This window comes from Trachurus trachurus, assembly GCF_905171665.1.
Source record: "Trachurus trachurus genome assembly, chromosome: 11".
In the NCBI taxonomy this organism is placed as follows: Eukaryota; Metazoa; Chordata; class Actinopteri; order Carangiformes; family Carangidae; genus Trachurus; species Trachurus trachurus.
In genome coordinates, this window is record NC_139904.1 from 20,668,078 (window position 1) to 20,691,301 (window position 23,224).

Sequence of the window (23,224 nt, forward strand, 5' to 3'; positions counted from 1 at the left end):
GCCAGGACCTGCAACATCTGCTCTTCGGTGCAGGGTAAAAGGTCACCAAATCCACTGAAAAAAGGTGACTTTCAAACAGACATTAGTGACACAGCCGTCGCCAAACTAGGAAATGCAGATTGCCGGAGACAACTTGACAGTTGTTACTCTGGTATACAGCACTTCTTTTAAGAGTGAGATATCACTTCTATAAACTGATATTTGATAATTTCCTTGTTTATCATTCTAGTTGTCTATCTATCTATCTATCTATCTATCTATCTATCTATCTATCTATCTATCTATCTATCTATCTATCTATCTGCCATGAAGAATGCTTTTTTTCTCACTGGTAAGGATTAAACCACTAGAGGGCGTCGGACACTTCTTAATGTCAAAAACAATACTGGTGGCTCGCCTAATCTCCTCTGTCAAGCAGCAGGGGACTGAACTGAAAAACTGACATGAACATACACACACAAAACATGTCAACAGTTTGACACATTTATTGTAATAATTCCCACAGTGGCCCCATCATTAACACAAAGCTAACTCTTTCTGAATGATCTGTAAACTGGAATCATCTGGGATCATAACATAGTACAGCTTTGACAGCCACAATCTCTTTATGTACAGTGCATACAGGCAAATTTGGATTTATCAACTGTGCAAGGATGGGCGGGAAAATAAAGGCCACGTGATTTTAAAGGACAATCAACACTGAATCTATTTTGAGTCAAATCACAGGAGCACTATATCTCCAACAGGTAAAAAGGAATCAATAAATAGGTGAATCGTACGGTAACAATTTAACATTGATAACAGTATGGCCACAGTTAATTATTTATGTAGTGGATTTTTTTTTTTTTTTACTGGTACACTGGGCTACAGATTCACAGCGTGTGACCCACATCAGTGCAGACAGCCAGCTGCCGTTCAAGCATCTGTTTCTCCACCAAGTCTTCCACTCTGCCGACCTCCACCTCATCCACGTCGTCCATAAAACTGGACCAATCTGTACCCCCATCCACTCGTTCCATGGACTCTGGTTGGCTGGCAGTGTGAACCGGGGCAGAATCATCATGAGTGGTGGTCACGCAGTTGCAGCTGTCGCAGATACCGAAGCGCCTGAGTCCCGGTGAGACGCTGGATCCAGTGAAGGTTCGCCTGCAGCTCTTACAAGACACTGGCCAGTAGTGTCTGTGGACCTGCCAATTGGTGACACAGTGAGAAAGACAGCTGTATGTCAATCATATTGGATGGAAAGCCAACAACAACTAGATTGTTCTACGGTAAGCAAAGAACAGCATTACAGGGCACGTGAGGTTTACACTTCTCATTATGTCACTCCATACAAAACACAAGCAACAGGGAAAGAACTGAGTTTAAGTGCATACATTTAGGAGTGAGGGGGATGATTACTATTTACAAATTTACTTTAAAGGGCCCATATTATGCAAAATCCACTTTCTACAGGTTTTGTAGTGGTCCTATGTGTTCCTGTGGCCTTTCTATGACGCCTGGAGGTGAAAAAAGTCTGTTCACTCCCTTAATTGATTTCTACACTTTTTTGAGATCGTGTCTCCAAACGGGCGAATTGGAAGTGCTGGCAGACTTGACGTCAGGATGCGCTGAACTCAGGTGACTCCACCTCCCGGTACTTCCTTATACTCCCCCTGGGCCAGTCTGGAAAAACGTGAGCTCCGCCCGCTGACACTTTTCCGTTAACAGCGAACCTCTCTCTCCCCGTCCGCCGTCCGTCATTTGACATGAAGCGGTCGACCTACGGGAGGAGCGGTCCGTACCGCGGCGGCCAGATGATCATTTTGAATCATTGACTGAAAAACCGTCGCCTGTCATTAAAAATGAAATCGCGGATCAGAGAATATTGGGATGATACCGCTTCTCATCAGCGCAGCGGTCCTCATCACGGAATGAGAGACAACTGAACGAGGAAGTCTCCTCTCCCGGCGCAAAACCACGTCAATATTCTCCAGTAACTTCTCATCAGTCCATACAACAGTGCACAGTTTGTGCTGCGCTCCTCAGTTTCACTACACGTTTTTTTTATTTGACAGTTTCACACAGAACTTTCTGGTAGGAGTCTCTCCATGTTTCTCCTTCTGCCACAGTAAAAAGAAAAAAGAAAAAAAGGAACATTTACATTTTTTCAGACAAGATGCCAGTCTCAGATTTTTTTTTTTTTTTTTTTTTCGGAAATCAATGCCCGACCCCTGTCCCAATGTCAACACTGGCACATGTACCTGTAGTGAAAACCACACCCTCTGCCCGTGACAGCTGTGGAGTGGACGTGGTTTGCACATCTTATTTGCATTTCAAGGTGCAGACACAGAAATGGCTCGTTCTCAGGAGAGCTCTGGAGAGACACTTTTAGATTACTGAGATGTAGAGCTGCAGATTGATTTGGAGACAATACACTAGGAATACAATATGGTTGGACAACTTAGAACCATGTGAAATAGTTGAAAAACAGCATAATATGGGACCTTTAATTTATTTCTATTTACAACTGTGAGCAGTTACTGGCTTCAACATTTGTACAAACTACCACTTCAGATCAATTCCTTTCAGTTAAAGGGATAGTTCAACATTTAGGCAAATTGGCCCATTGCCATAATCCCTATAGTCATAGCAATAGGTTTGTTACCTTTATTTGTCGTTGCAAGCTATTTTTGGAACGGTGGAGCAGAGCCGTGAGCTGCTCAGAGCTATGCTAGGGACGCTCATGGAATTTCTTGGTTTCCCTCATCAAACTCATCAAATACACAATCCAACAACTCCAAAACGCTCTCATGGACAAGTTGTGACCTGCACATTCACCACGCTATGAGATAATAATGGAACGTTATGAGACAGAGTTGTTTTCGAGGTAAATGTAGAGACTGCTTGCAGAAAAACTGCCCTTGACAGGAAGGTGCATCAGCTGTTTTGCATGAATTTTCCTCTAAAACAACTGAACTATCCCTTTAAGAATGAATCAAAATCAAGAAGAACTTCTAAATCTTTAAGAAGTTAATTAATTTTCTTTTCAGCAGCTGTCAACAAAAGACCAGCCTTTGCTACTCTAGATAAAGATACACTTTTTGCTAAACCTTTGATTAATCTGGGGTAGGTTCATGGAGAATAGTTGGTGCTATCCATGAATGCCCTGGTGTTCTTTAAAAGAAGTTTTAGAAATCCACATCTGAAAAACAAAACTATCGACCTAGGTAATTTAAAGTTATGGCTGCTGGCACGTTAACACCACCTGTAGAACAAAGTTTCCAGGTTTTTCTGCTCTGGCAACTACACTGGGAGTGCTTACGCTGAGGGCGTGGCTGCGAAGATGCTCCTGCCGTGTGAACCTTTTGCCACACATGGGACAAGGGAAGGGCCTCTCTCCTGTGTGGCATCGGATGTGTCTCTTCATGATACCCTTCTGCTTTGCAGTGTATGGGCAGAATGGACATTTGTGGAGTTTCACCGGCACTACCAAGCCATCACCTGCAGGGGGAGAGAGAGAGAGAGAGAGAGAGGCCATCAGGTCATCTATCCCACTTACGACAACTCTGCATGATATGTACCCTGTTCTGAGAGCAACACAGAATTGGTTTCAATTCATATTTTTAATGTCACCCGGAGCCATTTACCCGTGTCCTCTCCAAGCCAGTCAGACTGGATCTCCATTATAGATGATCCAACAAACCCTAAACTTTCATCCATTCTGCCTCCACCTGTGCTGCCACCAAGTCCTTGGTTAAAGCGCTGCCCCCCTCGGTCTCCCAGAGGACTGGGGCCTTCACCTCTGGCCAGCATCTCCATCAGCTGCCTGGCATTGAAAGACGGGCTGTATCCCAAAGGGGAGCGCTCAGTGGAGGGAGAGGGACTAGGGGGAAGTAACCTGCTGTGATGAGGATTATGCAAAGAGGGACCAGGATACGAAGCAAGGTCTTTGGTGTCAGGGGACTCCATAAGCTCCTCATCGGGGTCGTACTCTATCTTGGGGTTCACTAACTCTGGGGTCAAAGCAGATGATGAGGAAGATGAGAGGTTGGTCTGATCCATGTGTCCTTTCTGTCCTTCACTCCCAGATGTAAACTCCTCCCTAGAATGATAGTCGCTGTCCATGTCTCTGCTGGTCCCTGGGGGGGTGCCGACAGGGATAGACACAGGGGTTCGAGCCGAGCTCACCGATTCCGGACCTAGACCCGAACCTCTGTCTGCCTCTGCAACCTGTGAGCGAGGCTCTGCACCCGCCACGCCATTAGAGATTGTCACAGCCGGGGTGCCGCTGTCCGCCGGTCCCATCCCTCCATCCTGCCCCTGGTCCTCCTTCTCTGTGTTCCTATCCTTCTCCTTGTTGCATATTTCCAAAGACGAGCGGATATATCCTTTACAGAAGTTCACCAGATCTGTCATCTGCAGGTAGCTGGCGGCCGACATCACCTCAATGACATTGCTTCTGTTTAGGGCCAAGCGGCCAGAGTACAGGAAGTCAAGGATAATTGAAAAAGCATCAGCTGTTACAATGTCAAGCGATGCAGTGCTGTAGCGCTGGCCATTGTCCTGAAAGAGACATGTACACACACATACAACGTCAGGAGCTGACTTCTTCGCTATTTCAATAAAAGACAATCTGTTAAAATAAAACACGTAAGGCATCTGAGCACATGAAACACAGGAACACTACATTTAATTCAGTCAGATCATGACATTGTTTTCTAAGTAGCCATGACCAACACTTCAAATGAATAAAATAAAAGCCAGGTACCCTAATCTCACCTGCAGATAGTGAACCAGAAGAGCCCGAAAGTATCCACTCCCAGCAAACAACACGTTGCGGTGGGCCTTGAAGACACGGCCCTCGACAAGGATGCTGCAGTCACAGAAGAAGTCTCGCTTGCGCTGCTCATTGAGCTCAAACAGCAGTTTGGGCAAATAGCAGGGCACCTCCATGTCTCGGACCACCCTGGCAGAGAGAGGAGAGACGAGGGTATGTCACCTGGGATACAGAACGGCGAGAGGTTGATGTTGTTGATGTTTTTATTTCAAATTGCTAGGAGGCAAAAAAAAGTACACCAATATCCAGGGCCAGCCCGTGGCATAGGCAGTATAGGCAAATGCTAGGGCTGCCGGCTGTCCAGAGGGGCGCCACGCTGCCTGGTCGTCCAAATGGGGGCCTATGACTTGTCTGACTCTGAAGGCAGATTCTACCCACTTTACCAGTCAGTCACGCCCCTGTGTTATTGTGCAATATCTGTGTGTGTGTGTGTGTGTATATAAGATATATTAAGGCTGTCAAAGTTAACGCAAAATGCTTTTAACGGCACTATTTTTTTTAAACGCACGATTAACGCTGTGACATTTGAACCTCGGGCCACTCCGTAGTCTTATAATGTATGATCGCCTCCCTTCAGAAACTGGGCCCAGGGCAGTAGTCCAACAAGATAACGACCCCAAACACATCTCCAAGACGACCACTGCCTTGCTAAAGACGCTGAGGGTAAAGGTGATGGACTGTCCAACATTTCTCCAGACCTAAACCCTATTCAGCATCTGTGGACCATCTTCAAATGGAAGGTGGAGGAGCGCAAGGTGTCTAACATCCACCAGCTCGGTGATGTCATCATGGAGGAGTGGAAGAGGTTTCCAGTGGCAACCTGTGAAGCTCTAGTGAACTCTATGTCCAAGACAATTAAGGCAATGCTGGAAGAAAAAAGGTATAATCTACACAAATTTGGGCACAATTTGGACATTTTACTTAGGGGTGTACTCACTTTTGTTGCCAGTGGTTCAGACATTAATGTCTGTGTGTTGAGTTATTTTGAGGGGACAGCACATTTACACTGTTATACAAGCTGTACTTTTAAATCCAGGTTAAAAACATTTCTCTTTTCGCGTGCTTAGGCTATAGCTGAGAACTTAAAACTTTATCTATTTTCTTTTATTTTACTTTTATTTGCTCTTGCTTTTAACTCTGTTTTTATTCTGTCTTATGCTTCTTTTTTTATGTTTCTTTTATTTGCTCTTGCTTTTAACTCTGTTTTTAGTGTTTTGTTTGTTTTTATTCTGTTTTATGCTTCTTTTTTTAATGTTTTGTCTTTATGTAAAGCACATTGAGTTGCCTTGGTATGAAATGCGCTATATAAATAAAGATGCCTTGCCTTGCCTTGCCTTGCCTACACTGACTACTTTACTATGTATCAAAGTGTCATATCTTCAGTGTTGTCCCATGAAAAGATATAATATAATAAAACAAATGTCAGGGGTGTACAGTAAGTTTGGTTTAATATTTGTCAGTGCTGGTAACTTACCAGTCATCAAATGTTTTTACAACAATACAAAAGACACAACAATGATGAAAATTATAATAATATAATAATAATCTGTTTCTACATGCAGAGGTAGTAAAACACGTTTACCTATATATTTATCTCCATATAAATATTAGGTAAACAAAGTAATATAGGCTATAATAAATGATCGATTGTAAGTAAATTATGATTACTATACAACATAAATCAGTTGTGTAATGAGCTCCATGAAACGACATTGCATGAAAATGTTTCGCCTCCTCAACATCAAAGAATAATTAGAGTCATGAGTAACCAAAAAACTGAACCAAGTCCAGTTGCATTCGATTTAAATTTCCTTGAGATAACTATGACCTGGACAAATGGGAATATTCACAGGCTTAGAGTCATGAGGAGTTATTTGTCAGGCAGAGAAGGATCATGGGGAAATTGGCAGTGATGCAAAGGCATCAATTCTGTCAAGGTATGTGTTGCACTGCTGGGTTAAAATGGGTCACAGTGAGAGGAGGGCACCGTCCTCACTGAGTTTACTTTTCTTGTTCGTATGCAGGTCGTGCAGTGGTTTACCGCCGAGGTTTCATCAGAAGTACCCGTTGTCCTTTTTAGCTTTAGTGTGTACGAGTGGGAAAGTAGCAGGCAGGAGCCAAATCGCCTGAGTTTGTGTTTGCTTACATGCTAGCGTGTGTTGCTAGCGCCGAGTGGCTAGTGTTAGTCAGAGATATTGATTGAGAGCAGCTGGATAACTACACACAGCAGCAATGAGAGAAAAACGCATATCGTTGGCTCACCTGTCGGATTACCCGCCAGAACGTCAAAAAACCTTTATAATAACACCAAAATGGAAATTAGCCAGGCTCATTGTCCAGTGTTGATGTTAGCCATAGACTGTTAGCCAACAACCTCCGCCTTCTTTTCTTCTTTGTTTCCGGCGGTCGGTATCCAGCACTTGGTGCATTACCGCCCCCCTCTGCTCTGGAGTGTGACCCACACCACAACACACACACACACACACACACACACACACACACACACACACACACACACACACACACACACACACACACACACACATAGTTATAAGTTATCCTAGTAGTAGGCTACACAAATCCTCACCTAGGCCTACTTTATATCCTATTAAAAAAAGCCCTGTGTCCCTTAAGAAATTCACCACTCGCGCTCTCACTCATTTTGAACTCTTGAACTTGTCATTTCCCCCAAATAACGCAAAGAGGATGAGGACAATGGAGCTCAAACCAAAAACCTTGTGTAAGGATGATTTCTCCACTCTGATCCCACTGCGGCTCTATCAGGCCACATCTAAGAGTCTCATGTGACATGTTTTTCTTCCTGGTTGTTAGTGACATTGGTGCAAATTCAAACTGAGATTAAAAGAAAGAAACATTAGGCTATTTTAAACAATGTTTTGCTCAATGATTAACAAGATATGCATGCCTGGATGCTATAGCCTACCATACTGCTTTAATGTATATCCCACTGTTAAAAGTGGGTCGAAATAATGATTGAACTTTCATTTGAAACCACTGGAGTTGAGAAAATGACATTTTTACCGTATGTGAACCTATAATATTTTTGATGTGATAAAAAACCATATTAGATGGATTCTCTACTTATTTCACTTAGCCTACCTTTTCTTTCAATTCAGAAATGCTGTAGCGTTATTTGAATGTAGCATGTTTGACAATAAAACATTTCTTAAATCTTAACGTCCACGTGACAATCATCCTATTTTTCGACAATAAATGATTGTCTTGACTTTAAAGAGAGACAATGCGATGTTTGCTGAGTAGAAGCAGCCTCTGTGACCACAAGTGGTAATTACAGGGTGTTGGTTCATTAAATTCTGAGTAAGTCCGAGTCCGAGTTAGCTTATGCTGACTGATTGTACCAACCTCCCGCCAGGGGTGACAACTCAAGCCATGGCCACAGATAGACATGTGGATGTAGTCACTGCTTTATGTGGCTTTGCTCTGTTAATTAGCGGCTAAGTTTCAAGAACAGTCTGAGGACTGGTCATCTGGAACTTGACTCTATTCATTACCAGACAATTTAGATGTTGATGAGACACAAACTAACAACAGACCATAGCGGCGAATTACATCCTTCATCGGAGGATCTGATAAATAAATGTGGTTACTGCTGGTTACACCCATCGGAAATGAACAGTCATGCTAAACAGTGAGTTACTTTGCGTAGCTTAGTGTTGCACATCCATTTGCTTAGTTAGTTCACTTAGTGTTAGAAGTTTCGTTAGCTGTTGAGTAAAGCAGGATGCCCTCTCTGAGTCTGTTCTGAAACCACTTATTACTTTGCCTCTTTCCCTTCTGTTATTGTTTGACTGAGGGTTATTCTTGTCTTCATCCAAAGTTCCTCACTTTCTGTTTCTGGTCTGTTGACCCTCTGCCAGTCTTGGTCTTTCCATCTTAGTTATACTTTGCACTGGTAGGTGGTGGCTCTTCCACTTCCCCCGGCACGTTTGTTGTGGTAAGTTTCTTTTTTGTTCTTTTTCTGTTTTATAGTGACTGGCAAACTAGTGACTCACTACTGCCACCTACTGCTTTAGAGTGTCACTGATGTCTTTGCTTTTATGTCTGAACCTTTGTTCATGCCCTGACACATAGGAGGGTTTGTCTTGGCCAACATACCTGGAAAGTGGTTTTAACCGACCATTTTAACCAGTGTAGGATTTAACAAAACCAAACCAAAGTAATAGTGGTTTTGGTGCATTTTAAGATTTTAGTAGGCTATCTTAAGGAATCACTTTTTTGACCATGTCATAGTCTTATTTTAATTAAGTCTGATCTATGTCTACCTTTTTTCACTGTAGAAGCTCAGTGATAGTAATGATGACAATGATGGTGATGATGTTGTAGGGGAACAACCTCAAAGTGTCACATAAGTGCTCAAACCAAGTTCAGGATGTTGCAGCACAACCACAGACGACCCCCGCTTGCTCACAACGTCAAGTCAAGAATACTTGTTTATATGACTTCCATCTCAGAGAAAAAATAGTTCCTTTTTTATTTTTGGACAAGGCAAGGGTAAACAAGTAGTTCCTTAAGGACTGCGCCACACCCTCAGCATAATCCACAGCTCTTAGAAGTGTTTTTTACACTGATGGGTGCCGACCAGGCGACTTATTTGTTTCAGATATTTTCCCATGGCAAACAAGGAGAATACAAAGGCTTTGTGGTGGCCTGGAGAAGCCACAGAGTAGGCGTACATGAGCCGCCATACTCTCCCTCTTTTGAAATCGAAATTTATGGCACCCCATAAAAAGTCGATTCACGCTTATAAGCACTAAATATAAACAAGAATAAACCAGCTGCATTTGACACAGTCCTTGTAAACTTGACCCGATACAGCGCTGTGTCCGGCTAAAGGCAGACCTACCGTCGCTTGACCCGGCTCCACAGCCCTTAACACAAGTCTGTCCCAAAACAAAGCCAAAGTGGGTTCAACTCTGAGGTAGCGTTGTTTCTGACCTTCTTCTCACTGTGACTCAGGGAAACACAGGGCCTTTGTTTTGGTCATGTGTTGACATAGGGGCAGGAAACTCCCTCTCCACAGACCGTTTGCAGCCAAGCCATCTCACTGGAGTTGCTACAATACTACCCTATCTGTGTGGCAGTTTAATGCTCGTTTACACCCAACAACCCCTAAGAGGCAAATAATATTCATGATTTACGACTGGGTTTTGGCTTGCGCCTGTGATTATGATGACGTATGATTTACTGATTGATGCTCATTCTAAAATGTAAATAGATGTAGCACTGGCTGTTATGAAAGACTACATCTAAATTTCAGACCTCACTCATTGTGTGTGCTAGCCACTCTGAGACCCATGGCTGGCACCGAGGGCTCCAACAGCACCCCTCTGGGTCCCAGTGGTCTGCGCCTCAGCACATAACAGCCACTTAGGCCGGCATTTTCCCAGGCTGAGACAACACACCATGGTGGCAGCGTGAGCCACAGAGAGGGCCTGATTAAAGAGTAGGGACAATGGAGGGAGAGAAAGCTTGGGGACCTTGGTGGCATTTTCCATCTCTGCCGCTGTCTCCTGGGGGGACCAAGTATGTGGCGTGAAATGTTTGAATTCTCCCAGAATCCCTGGAATCCAGACAGAAACACCGCGGAGAGGACCCTCGACCGGGGATCAAAGAGCTTTAAGAGGCGTGCGGTGGACCGGTGGTGAAGTCGAGTGCATAGGGGAGCCTGAGTGTGTGCGTGTATGTGTGTGCATACTTAAATGTTTCAGAAAAACTGACTTGAAAAAGATAAAGACAAAGTTTAAGTTTGAATCATATTTTCTGTTATGACCACATGTTTAAAGACCTTTAAAAAAAACAAAAAAACATGTTTGACTTCAGAGGGGGCAGCGATTATTGAGCAATGAAATATAGGCATGTGGAGACAGTGTGTGTGTGTTGCTGTCCTTTTATCCCTCATGAGATCAGATAATGCAATCATAGCCAATCATTGGGACTCTAATACAGCGGGTGCCCCTCTTCAGTTTGGAGACGCCACTTTCCTCTGTAGTAACAGAAGAAGAGGAAGAGAAAAGCCAGAGGGGGAACCTCGTCTCTCTCTTTCTGTCTATCTCTCTGTAATTATCACTTAATGTCGCTCAGTGATTTGGAGACGTCTGTCTCTCGCTTAGTCCTTTCTTCCCTTTTTGGAGAGGAAACATATCACAGTCTGAAATAAATCTGTCAGTCCTTTTATCGTTGTATACTTAGCACCAGAACAGAATGGTAAATGGAGCCGTCCCAGACCACAAGCTTTCGGTGGCGCAGGGCCTCAGCTCTGACTGGCTGTCTTTGCCACAGCCAAGCACACAGATCAAAGGCTCCTATACAGCTAACCAGTTGGCTTCCAGCATTGACCTCAAGCAAGTTTTCATGTCTGAGAAAGACAGCGTGTGTTTGTGCCTGAGCTACGTGCAGAGTGTATCAGTTTTGTATGAACATCTGTCATGTGTAGGTCTCTCAATTCATGTGTTCATGTCTGTCTGTATCCATGTGGTGTGTGTCAAATTCAGTCATTGTCTTGTGTTTGTTTGATGTCATGTCAAAACAGATGACATTGTGTTTATATTAACATGTGGAAAGCTGTGGCATTACATACATCCTGATATATTTCATACCTGACATGTTCTTCTTGAACCAGAATGCATCCTTGCAGTTGCAACTGCATTCACCATTTGATCAGCTACATCTGAGGCTTTGTGGTGAAGAGGGAAATAGACAGCCAAATAGGACTGCAATCAGCAAATTTCAAATTAACAGTCACCAGTGATCTGCCCGTCAAAGTCTCAATGACAAGCATGTGTCTGAAAGTCAGTTAACAGTGAGCGAGAAGTTAAATAGGATTTTTTTTTTTACCTTTTTTAAATTTAAATGATTAATTTATTAAACAGCTTCGGCTCTCTGCCTTCCACCTAACATCTATTGGCTGAAAACCAACCTTGCAAGATCAGCGCGACACAAACGTCCCGTTATCCATAATGTATTGTTTTTGACAGATAATAGTACACAAATATACACATCATAACATGGTAAGATAAATAACGTTATCCACTGCTCCACGGATGCCTTCCTGTCCACTTTGTTGAAAACAAATCCACATGGCCAGGAGGAGGGTTAGCAAAACAGCGAAAAAGCAACCGAACCTGCATAGTTCCCCTTTAAAATAACTGTCGAAAGGTAGTAAAAAGTAACATAGAACAGTGGAAATAGTGTGCCAAAGGTGATGGTGAAACAGTTCAGTAGATAAAAGCAATATACTAATATGTAATGTACACATCTAATGAATGAACAGTTGAAAATGTTTGTCTAGCTAAAGTGATAAATAGCTGAAATAGCTAGCTAAATACAGTACAATGGGTTTGCAGAATTAAACTATAAAAGGAATGATCAACCTGTACAGTCTGAAGATATAGAGCAAAACCTGAAGGTAAACTGCACCAACATCCAACGTGTTCAGCTAATAAAATTTTAACTGTGATTTTGTAGTCTCAAAAGTGCTTCACACAAGTCATCACTCATTCACATGTAGTACATTCATGTAGCACTTGACGCCAGTAGTGCTTTTCCACCACACACATACACACACCCCATACATGTGGGGCAAGTGGTTGACCTGCTCTTCCTCCTGAACCACAGGTCGTTATATTAATGCAAACTTACACAGTAACCAAAAACCAGTCTCTGTATTTACCTCTAAAACAACTCCATCTCGTAACGTTGCATTATTATCTCATAGCGTGGTGAATGTGCAGGTCACAACTTGTCCACGGCAGCATTTTGGAGTTGTTGGATTGTGTATTTGATGAGTTTGATGAGGGAAACCAAGAAATCCCTCTAGCCTCCGTAGCCTAGCTCTGAGCAGCTCACGGCGCTGCTCTGCCATTCTAAAAATAGCTTACACCGACAAATAAAGGTAACAAACCTACTGCTATGACTATAAGGATTATGGCAACAGGCCAATTTGCCAAAATGTTGAACTATCCATTTAACAGATAGATCAGATGTTCCAGTTTTACTGAACAACACAAACTTAATTTTGTGTCATTAAAAAGAACAATGACACATGCACACTCAACGATCAGCGCGACCCTTATTTCAGTTCTGGTAATATCAATTAAAAAAAACACCTCAGGATTGATAAAAGTGACAGCTGCTCCCACAGGAGATGAAAACTATGTCCGTCATTACCATTAAGTCTTCTTTTCTTTCCCTGCACACTCACTGTAATCCCCTTCTGGGAACACTAAAAATGACTCAGCAGTGCAGCGGCGGCAAGTTTTTATGTTGGTTTTTAAGGGCTTATGCCTGCTCTTCCGAGCTGCTGTCAGGACGAGGTGTCAGCAGGATGCCTCCCTGATAAAGGCGTAATCTGAGGTGTAAAGTTACAAGAGGGATTTGGGGAAGTGAGAGGGTGTCAGAGAGCTGCAGCCCGGGGTATTCAGGGCAGCGTAAAACAGGGATTAGGACTCCGTGAGAGCTGCTCTGAACAAACATAGAATTCAATTTATCCAAATATCTTAATTTTAAACGGACTGAGGGTCACATCCATGTGTTTTCTGTTTTGAGCGCATCCTTGCCATGTACGGTTTACTGTCCTTTCAGAATGACAACATGCCGTCTCCACTGTGTGCCTTTTCTCCAGTCACTGACAAAAATAGAAAACTGATCGAGGAATCAAGCATTAAATCGCTCCATGCTATAAAAAATGCTCTCCTCTATAAAACTTGAATGATAGTCAGCTTGAGCAAAAGTAGTTTTATGTTTTATCGTGGTGAATATTAGCTTGAGTCCACCCTGGGGACAGAGCGGATTAGCCCTGAACTCTTTTAGTTTTTTTTTCCACTTTCCCCTTCTTCTCCTCGTCTTTTGCTGTGGCTCATAAAAGATTGCGTCCTGTGTGTGATGTGGTGGAGGAGTGCAGTAAGAATGAACTGATTACGGACGAGAGCCGGCATGCCTTTCAGTTATGGCACCGAGTAACATTCTTCAGGCACTTAAAAATAGTAACAGTTGGGTTTTTTTTAAGGTTTGTTTTTCTCATCTGAGGACTTTGGGGCATCTTGGCTTTTCTGGAGACTCGAATCATAACCAGATTCTTTTTTTTCTCTCTCTCTCTCTCTTCAACCCCCTCCTCCCCTTTTCTTTCATTTTGTTATTGGGAGTTTGTTTAATCTTGTGAAGAAAATTGGCTTAGCGTGGGAAAGGCAGAATTCTTTGGGGGATACATTTTGTTGTTTTAGAGTTGTGCACATTGTTTTGTTGGGTTTTTTTTTTCTCTCAGTGCAGGAAGAAAAAGTGCCAGTTTGTGCCAAAACCTCATGAAGTACAGATAAAAAGGAGTTGAGTGAGAGGGAGGCCACAACACCACGACAAAGATATGGGCTGTCTAAGCAAAGAACTTTACAAATGACAATCTCCAGGGGGAAAAGGGGGAGTCAACATGAGGGAGGAAGGGAGTGGAAGAGGAGGAGGGAGGAAAAGAGGAGAAACAAATGTGGATGGATTGGTGGGACGAGGAGGAGGAGGAGGAGGAAGCAGGGTATTGGGGGGGGAGGCGGGGGACTGGGGGAGATAATGCAGAGCAGTGAAGGGGGAGGGTGGAGATGAGAGGGGAAACATTCCCCCATGCCCACATTAAAGACATAAAAAAGAAAACAAACAGAAAAACATGTCTGACATAAAGAGGCTGGTTTCCGCGGCGACAGCACAATGGCTGCCTGTGGCTCTCGGGGCCCTCGCCGTCCCGTCTGGGGCCAGGCACCAGCGAAAGTCACCGCAGTCACAGGGCCCATCAGCATGCGTGTGTGTGTGTGTGTGTGAAACATGGTGAATGTCATCACAGGCCTGGTGCTGTGGGAACCTTCATGAAAGGGACCCCACTCAGCAACCACAAAAGCTCCTTTCTGCTTCTTCTTTTCGGCTCTTAGTCTCTTTATTTATCTTTGCGCAGGGGGGCCGCGCGAGGAGGGAGGACTCTCTCTCTCTCTCTCTCTCTCTTTCCATTCTCTCTCCATGTCTCTCGCCCCTCTGTCAGGCAGGGTGACCCATCCCTGCAGCCCTCCTGCCCTCTCGACACCTCAAAGCAGCCAATATCTCAAACATATATACTGACTGTGTCTAAACCTGTTTCTCTGTGGGTTTGTTCACACCTCATATCAGCTCAATCAGATCATAAAAACACAATGCAGCTCTTTAGGAACAGCCCTGGCCCTCCCAGGAATGCCTCATGGACACAGGTTTCTCTGCATATACCGTGGCGACGGCCAGACGGACAGGGCCACTGGTCCCAGGCATTCCTTATGTGTCTGCATGGGGACAGATATTTCCCTCATGGATCCAGCCCGGACAGTGCCAAGCTACTCCAGTGCCAGTTCCCATGCCAATCCAATCTTGACCCCAGTGGCTGAGCACTTTCTAACGGCATACTGTTAGAAAGGCCTCATACCAATAAGAAATCAGTGGAGGTTTTGGGTATATGTCAGTAGCACTTGCATACAGCAGGGCACCATGCAGTGTGCCTTTGACTGCATTTGGCCTTTCACAAATTCTGAGCAGGGGTTCGCAACAGTGAACAAAAGCTTCATCTGCTTATTTGATCACATTTGATTGTTTTGTGGGACACTACATCTATAATTAGATGTTTTCATATTTTCCTGGAATTCAGCCATCCAGGATTTTGGTTTGTTGGACTTTCAATTATTATACATCATGATTTTAACTTGATGCTTTGTTAACACATTACATAACAGTTATTCATGTATTTTTTATATCAGTTCTCAAAATAGGAACAGGTGGTACTCTTTCACAGGCTCCATACGGCGCATCAGTGTCTCTTTTTTTGCTCACACATTGATGTATTTCAGTCATAGATTTCAGTCAGGGGGCTCCCTCGGAGCTACCATTAGTAGGCTAATAGAATTAAACATAGATTTGAGATTGAACAACTCTTCTAATCTCTAAGATCTTTATTTCTGTATCAAGATGCAAGACCTTTATTATTTAATGACTTCACCTATGATACTGGCACCCCTGTCACTATGCACTTTTATGAGAAATAAAACTCTCCAATGTGTTTAATAGCTTACAACAAGTTCACTTATCTTTATTTATCTGATTAAATTCTTTGGATGTCTTTTTAAACTTCAGCACTCACATTTTTTGAAAAAAAAAAAAAAGTAGCTGAAAGTTGATTTTCTGAGAAAAAAAAGGACAACTAATTGAAGTCAACCATGCAGCGATACATATCTGACCAGTTATTCAGTCTGACGTGAATGCAGTGTAAAAGTCACAAATAAAATATCCTGTTGAGCTGGTTCCATCTCACAGACTTTCAAACAATAGCAATAGTCATGCATCAGAAACAATAATTGCCGCTGAGTGTTTGTGCCTTATAAATTGTGGGTATGCACTGTCCACATTCGTGTGAGGAGTTGTGTGAGTGTGTGTGTGTGTGTGTGTGTGTGTGTGTGTGTGTGTGTGTGTGTGTGTGTGTGTGTGTGTGTGTGTGTGTGTGTGTGTGTGTGTGTGTGTGTGTGTGTGTGTGTGTGTGTGTGTGTGTGTGTGTGTGCCTGTATGAATCAGCTCATGGCCATGTGTGTGTGCATGTGCCTGAGCATTCACACGTTCATATTTGAGCTGCATATGTGTGCGTGTGTGTGCAAATTGTAAAAGTATGAGCTTGTTAATTTCAATAAGGGACGTGGCCTTGTTGTGGTTTTGGAGGGATGGGAGGGAGAGGACTTGAAGTGGCCAACCAAGATCGCCAGAAATCTCCCAGAATTCCATCCCATCATGCAGTGCCAGCTTTCGCTCTCTTATGTTTCTCTCCATCAACCTCCCCCCACACACCCCCACCATGAAACCATTTTCATAATTAACTTATTTATTCATTTATTTATTTATTCATTCATCTTCTCAATTACTTTCCACTCCGTGTGTGTTTTTCACGCAACTTGCCTCGTCCTGGAACAGCTGCGAGGTGGCGCCAAAAACAATGAGTGAAACCAGAGTGATTTCATTTCACAAAAAGGAAGAAAAAAAACATTGGTGATACAGAGAACAAAGCTAATCTTTGAAGACAAGGGTGGGTGAGTTGGTGACAAAAAATACAACAGAGAAGAGACTGAAGTCTGTATACTTCATAGATGCCTCTTTCCTCTAAGACTCTTTCTTCTCTGTTTTTTTATGCTGAAATGAAATCCAGATCTGAATCAAGGAGCGACTGGTAATGAAAGGACTTATGCATGTGTTATAAGTTACTTTACTTACTTACTTGACATGTACGATATGATAAAATGCAGGCAAAAAAGATGCAGTTATAGCCTAATTAATGTATGTGAGGTTCATAGAAAAAAAAGGTATATAATAAAATAAATAGAACTTAAAGTAAACCAATTTATTTATAATAAAAAAAAACCATACAAAGATCTTTCACTCATGTGCTGCAGCATGTTTAAACCTAAACTAACACACCCTTCCAGTCTGCCAGGCAGGAAGGGACACACTCAGCTGGGCATTGTGTAGAAGGGGGCATGCCACTTGGCCTCACTCCCTCTTTAACACACACATATGCACACACTGGTGGGTCAGGCAGGCATCGCTCTTGACAACCGGCATGTTTCCATGGCAATCTGTACCAGCAATCTTCCCACAGTGGCAGCGGAACCGAGCGCTAAGTGTTGCAAGCGAGCGCGTGTTTGTGTGAGTGAGTGAGTGAGTAAGAGAGAGAGAGAGCGCACAGAGAGTGCTATCTTGTCCAGTGAAGAGCCCAGATGTTCAGACACTCACTGGGCTGAGTTCTCTCTTGACCTCTCAGAACCATCCCTCATCTCTGGATTCATTGACCATGGGACTGATCCATACAAAACCAATTAGGTTTGAACAAAGTTGGATCAAACAGTCCTGTCTGAGTTGATGCCAAGTCTGTGTAAAAAACAACAACAAAACAAAACAACAAAAAACTAATGAATAAATGATAATAAATGCAGGTGCACAGTTTATAAATCCTTATGATATAAATCTGTAAATAGTAGCCTAACTACCATAATCTCTCTTCCATCAGGATCCCCTGGTACAGCTTTCTCTTCCACCACGCAGCCCTCTCTTCCTCCTTCTCTTCCTCCTATACCCCCGTAACATATAGGGCTGGATGTCCTTTTATCATTTATTTTTTCTCTCTTTTCTCTTTCATGTCTGTCCCTTCTTCTTTGTGTGTATATCTTGTTTGCTTCTTTCTTGCTTGGAAAATATTTTTTTTTTTTTCTAATCTCAAGCAATCTGTGTGGTAAAATAAAGGTAAAATAATAAATAAATAAATAATAAACTATACAATTAGGCTACTGTCCAGTTAATTAGCTAGAAATTATGACTAAACAAAGCTAGTAAGAACAAACTGTGAATACACATAGCAGTAAACACACACACACATACACTTCCCGAGTGTTTTCATGGTCCATCATTCCTACACCTCACCCACTCTCCCTGCTGCCATTGTTTCATTGTTTTACAACAGAGTATAATTAAAGGAGCAGAAAGAGAAAAAGAGAGAGAAAGTAAGGCCAGAAAGAAGAACGGATGGAGAGCAGGATGAGATTGGAGACTAATTGACTGAAGATGACTGAGCAAAGGGGTAAAAAGATGGGGCCGGGGGTGGTGAGGGAGGGAGGGAGGGAGGGTGACAAGACAGGGAGGGGCAGATTAAAGGGAGGGAGGAGGGACAGGCAGAGGAGGCGGGGGAGCCAAAACTGGCAACCCTGCACCAACTGCCAAAGTCCTATTTTGTCATTGGGTGGCTGTGACAGAGAGAGGGAGCTAAGGGAGAAATAACAGTGAGCGAGAAAGCGAGAGACTGCCAATGATAGAGTGAAAGATTAAAGCAGCTTTTGAATTTTCTTACTTGTCATGGGCCCTTTGGGGTCAATCAAGTGGTGCCGCTAACTCATAGAGGGAAGGCCAGAGGACACATGAATGAACAACAACAACAACAGCAAAAAACGAACTCAAGTGATAAGACCTACCTAAGGACGACAAAGCTTTTATGAGAAACTGCAAATGCAAGAGAGTAAGGGGCACACAGGGTGAGCAGAGGGAGACACAGTCTTTGGTGTGGTGCCTCCACACAGCACAGAGAGCGGCCGACAAGATCACCCAGATCCTTTGGTCCATCATCCATTCATCCGTCCGTTCATCCATCCAGGCAGGAAGGTGCAGAGACATGAAGAGACCTCACGACTACAGCTCCCCAGACTCGGACACAGACGAGTTTATCGACGTGGGACAAGAGGACAGCTACTGGTGAGCATCCACCAACCAGAGTTTATAAGACATGCGCTGCAATCAGCGTTTAAACTGAAATTAGACGTTATCCAGTTGTAATTAGTAGCTCAATCTGCTCAGTGGCTTCACAGAGGCTCTGACATCTGTCAAACTGCAGACCAGCTGAGAGGCTGGAGGAAAACCTTCAAAGTCTCACAAGCTGATGTGGTTTATCAAGTAGTAATGACAAATCAGTGATCCTTGCTCTTAAAAAGTTTACTGCATTCAGATCAAATAGTTATCGGTAAATGTAGTTAAGTAATTTAACCCAACAAACCTGAGCTGCCAGTTTAAACCGAAGCTCAAACTTAAGGCCCGTGGCTGCGAATTTCCTGCAGCCACTCATTCGGAGAAATACATTCCTCATTTATCCCTCTTTTTGAAAGTGTGTCGTGTTTGCTCCGTCATTGCATGCATGGCATTTATTTATTAGTTTATTTAAAACAGGACTCCACATATTCATGAACATACAAAAACAATTATTTGATGTAAATATGCCAGATTAGTTTAAAGCATGGCTGCACTAGAGCTGACTTTTATGACACTATTTGATAAATGTGTTTGGTATAGAAAATATCCTCTGATCAAACACATTAAAAAAGTCTTGCAAGTTGTACTTTTTTTCCATCACATTTTTTGGGGGTTAATTAATAATTAGCAATGTGGCAATATTACATTTTGAATCCCCTCCAGTTCAGAAACTCTCTGATGCTGCAAAAAAGCAACAGAGATATTAAGAATTTATAACATATTTATTTGTAGCATGTATTTGTGCAACTGAATACTGAAATTAAATTTAGTGGAGCATACAAACATTTTTTTTCTATTATTTAAGATTTAATTCACGGTCAAAAATATTTTGAAAGACTAAACTTTACCAAACCTCACTAACCTGTGGTCTTAAAGTATTAGTCATTCTTCTCTGTGATGTATGAAGTTTGTCAATTATTCATACACATGTAGTTAAATATATGTTAATCTGGGAATCAGGAAAATGTAAAATTACAAATACAAAATATTTTTTACCTGAAAAAATTCAGTAGTTGGAAAATTGTTGGTTTGCAAACATGAGTAGGCTAACTTTGCCATGCAAGTCAAATGCATGATAATGTGTCGGAGAAAATGTCTTATGAGCAATAAAATGACTGCACACACTCATTATGCAATTTAGTATTTTAGGTGCATTTGTCAAACTCTTTGTCAGGCAGCATGGAAACGTGAACTAAAATGAATATTCATAAGAGTGTATTTCTAAGAGTGCATCTACAGCACATAAAACCTGACAGGAATACTGGTTACATCACAAGCTCTCAGCACGCCAGTAACGCTGAGTACGGTTTGGATAAATCAGATTGCCATGTGACATGCAAACAGAAGACAGTGCAGCTTTTTCAAGTCAGACCCATCAAACATAAACCTAAACAAAAACACACAGCTAAATTGGCAGCCTTCACATAAAACTATAATAGAAACACAAAAAAAAATCTCTGGTTGGCCAGGAAACTCCAAGTTGACAGGCCTCTATAAGATGAGAGCTCACAAACAAACACAATCCATATTGAGTGACTGTTCTAAGAGGAGCTCACATCCCATGCTGCTTGTTGGAGCCGCATGTGAGCAAAAGCATCGCCCCGAGGCTATGTAATCATCTTTCTAAAAGTGCGTTCTCTCAGATGGAAAGGAGAACAGCATGTCATTTCACTGAGACTAATGTCCAGAAATGCATTTAACCAAAAACAATCTCGTCTTCCCTCCTCTCCCGGGCACTCCTTTGCCTCGCTGTGCCCAAAAAACAAATTAGATTGAAGGGAGCTGATGTGCCATACCGACTCTGTGTCATATTAAGGAGGGTAATAATAACAATATGCAGGGGAATTAAAGTTACCATATTTTTCTCTGTGCCAATGCACCCTCCCTCTTTCAACCCTCCCCTCTCCCTCCCCTCTGTTTCTATGGTACAGCCCAGTCACTGGGTCCATGTCTCCTGGCAGCGCCTCGCAGATTCTGGCCCGAAAGAAGAGAAGAGGGGTGAGTGAATTATAATCTTGTTGTTTTTTTATTTTGTTTTTTTGGTCAACCCTAAATGTCCCTAAATGCTCATATTTGTTTTGTAGATCATAGAGAAGAGGCGCAGAGACCGCATCAACCACAGCCTGTCAGAGCTCCGAAGACTTGTGCCCAGTGCTTTTGAGAAACAGGTGAGCGGCTACAAATCACACCTCTGTATTTATTCTAACTCAGTGATGGGAGTATTACTGTAATCCAGTTTAATGAAATCTGATGCAACTGGCTCATTTTCTCCCACAGGGTTCATCGAAGCTGGAGAAAGCAGAGATTCTGCAGATGACAGTGGACCACCTCAAACTGCTGCATGCCATGGGAGGAAAAGGTGAGTGATTTTTGCTCTCTTTTTTCATCTTGCCTTTTCACTCATTAACCAAACGATGCTGGAATCCATCAAATCGATCACCAGTCCATCAAATGGTTGCTCAGCATGTGACTAAACTCTTTTTCTCTTTTAGGATACTTTGATGCGAGGGCTCTGGCAGTCGACTACAGGACCCTGGGTTTTAGGGAGTGTGTTGGGGAGGTGGTGCGATACCTCAGCTCCCTCGAGGGTGAGTCCCCAGACCCAATAGGAGCCCGCCTGGTCTCCCACCTCTCCCACTGTGCAAGCGAGCTAGACCCTCTCCTCTTACAGTCCCCCCCGGCCTCCGCCTTGCCTTTTCCTCCTTGGCCCTGGGCATCCTTCTCTCAGATCTCCCCCAACTCACCAGCCTCCTCCTCACCTTCTTTCCCAAATGGGCGAAGAGATCTCGCCCTTCTGAGGAGCTACCCATCGCCCACTTCCCTCCGCCTTGCCCCTCTGGCTGGCTGCCAGCAGGGTGCACCGCCGCTCCTTGCGCCTACAGCCCTGGCCACAGTCCACAGGATGCCTGCCCTGGCAGCGTCCCCTGCCCTAGCCCCCTCCAGATCGACCCAGCCGTCCCCTCACTGCGCTACCAGGGCTTCGCCTCTTCCTCTCCCCACCTCTTCCTCTTCCTCTCCTTCCACCTCCTCTCCCTCCTCCTCTACTTCATCATCTTCTGCTCCAACACAAGTCTCTTTCAGGCCCTTTGCACCTCTGGGGTCTCCAACAACCCAGCGCAGGGGCCTGAGTGGAACAGCTAAGTCAACCCAAGGATGGGGGACTGAGATCGGAGCTTTCTGAGGCTTAAGTCTGGTTTTGTTTCCCAAATTAACTCTGTATAGTGGACACGGAGTGCCCAGTGTTTACCAAGTAGCAAACACGATACCTTTGAAGAAAGAAGTATCGGACCTATGATGACTGTGTCCACTATACTCTAAAGCCATATGAGACTGTGGGTGAAGTTTTAGGTAATCACAAACAATCATATGATGAAAGGATGGAGGAATGTGAAGAATAGATTTGAATGAATTCCTGCTCATGATCTGGCTTGACAAATACACACATAGAAGAGTTTCAGAGCCATATATATATAGATATATAAATATATAATGCACAACAGGGTGATATTGAGTTTTAACTGATCTTTGAACTGTGATATTTCATTTTTTTCCCATAACAATTATACATTTGAGTACCTTTTCCAAATCTGAAGAATGTTTGACAAAAATCTCTATAAAGTGCTTTTACCTCTGTTCATGTTTTCCTCTGCTCTGTGTTTTCTCATTTCAATGCAAACACGCAATAGTAGTGACATAATCTGCCATACATACAAAGAACAAACAAAAGAACATGGTTGAAAACAATGTTTTACCCAGTTATGCATATTAGCTGTGTCTGCAGTCACAGCTTGCGTGTTCCCCAGCCTAAAGCCCCGACTGGAGCTGGCTCCAGTAAAGGCTGATGGGAGCCGCGGTCTTGTGGCTGCAAAGGATAAACATGGTGGGAGCTGGTGATGTTTTTGGGATGCTGTGGTGAGGCGAGCAGACCCATCACTTTGCCCTCTAATTGGCAGTCCCCTGTAATTAACTTTGCCCTCGTATCAGTCTATGTATCCTCCTCTCCCCTGCAAGTCTCTCTGCCATTCTTCCTCTCCAATCTTG

The 23,224-nt window shown here is 43.2% G+C and overlaps 2 protein-coding genes across 2 annotated transcripts; one reads left to right on the forward strand and one right to left on the reverse strand.

Moving 5' to 3' along the window:
* Positions 1–469: 469 nt before the first annotated feature.
* Positions 470–7,207, reverse strand: zbtb8b (zinc finger and BTB domain containing 8B). Its single transcript, XM_083981870.1, has 5 exons — positions 7,082–7,207; positions 4,762–4,948; positions 3,630–4,545; positions 3,305–3,483; positions 470–1,187 (listed from the first exon to the last, which is right to left on the reverse strand). The coding sequence occupies exons 2-5, from the start codon at positions 4,933–4,935 to the stop codon at positions 873–875; spliced, it is 1,584 nt and encodes a 527-aa protein (XP_083837996.1). The 5' UTR covers positions 4,936–4,948; positions 7,082–7,207; the 3' UTR covers positions 470–872.
* Positions 7,208–19,035: 11,828 nt separating this feature from the next.
* Positions 19,036–22,364, forward strand: heyl (hes related family bHLH transcription factor with YRPW motif like; the record flags this gene model as incomplete). The annotated part of the gene is made up of 5 exons (XM_083982457.1): positions 19,036–19,132; positions 21,115–21,181; positions 21,268–21,351; positions 21,461–21,542; positions 21,676–22,364. The coding sequence occupies exons 1-5, from the start codon at positions 19,053–19,055 to the stop codon at positions 22,362–22,364; spliced, it is 1,002 nt and encodes a 333-aa protein (XP_083838583.1). The 5' UTR covers positions 19,036–19,052.
* Between the last annotated feature and the right edge of the window lie 860 nt (positions 22,365–23,224).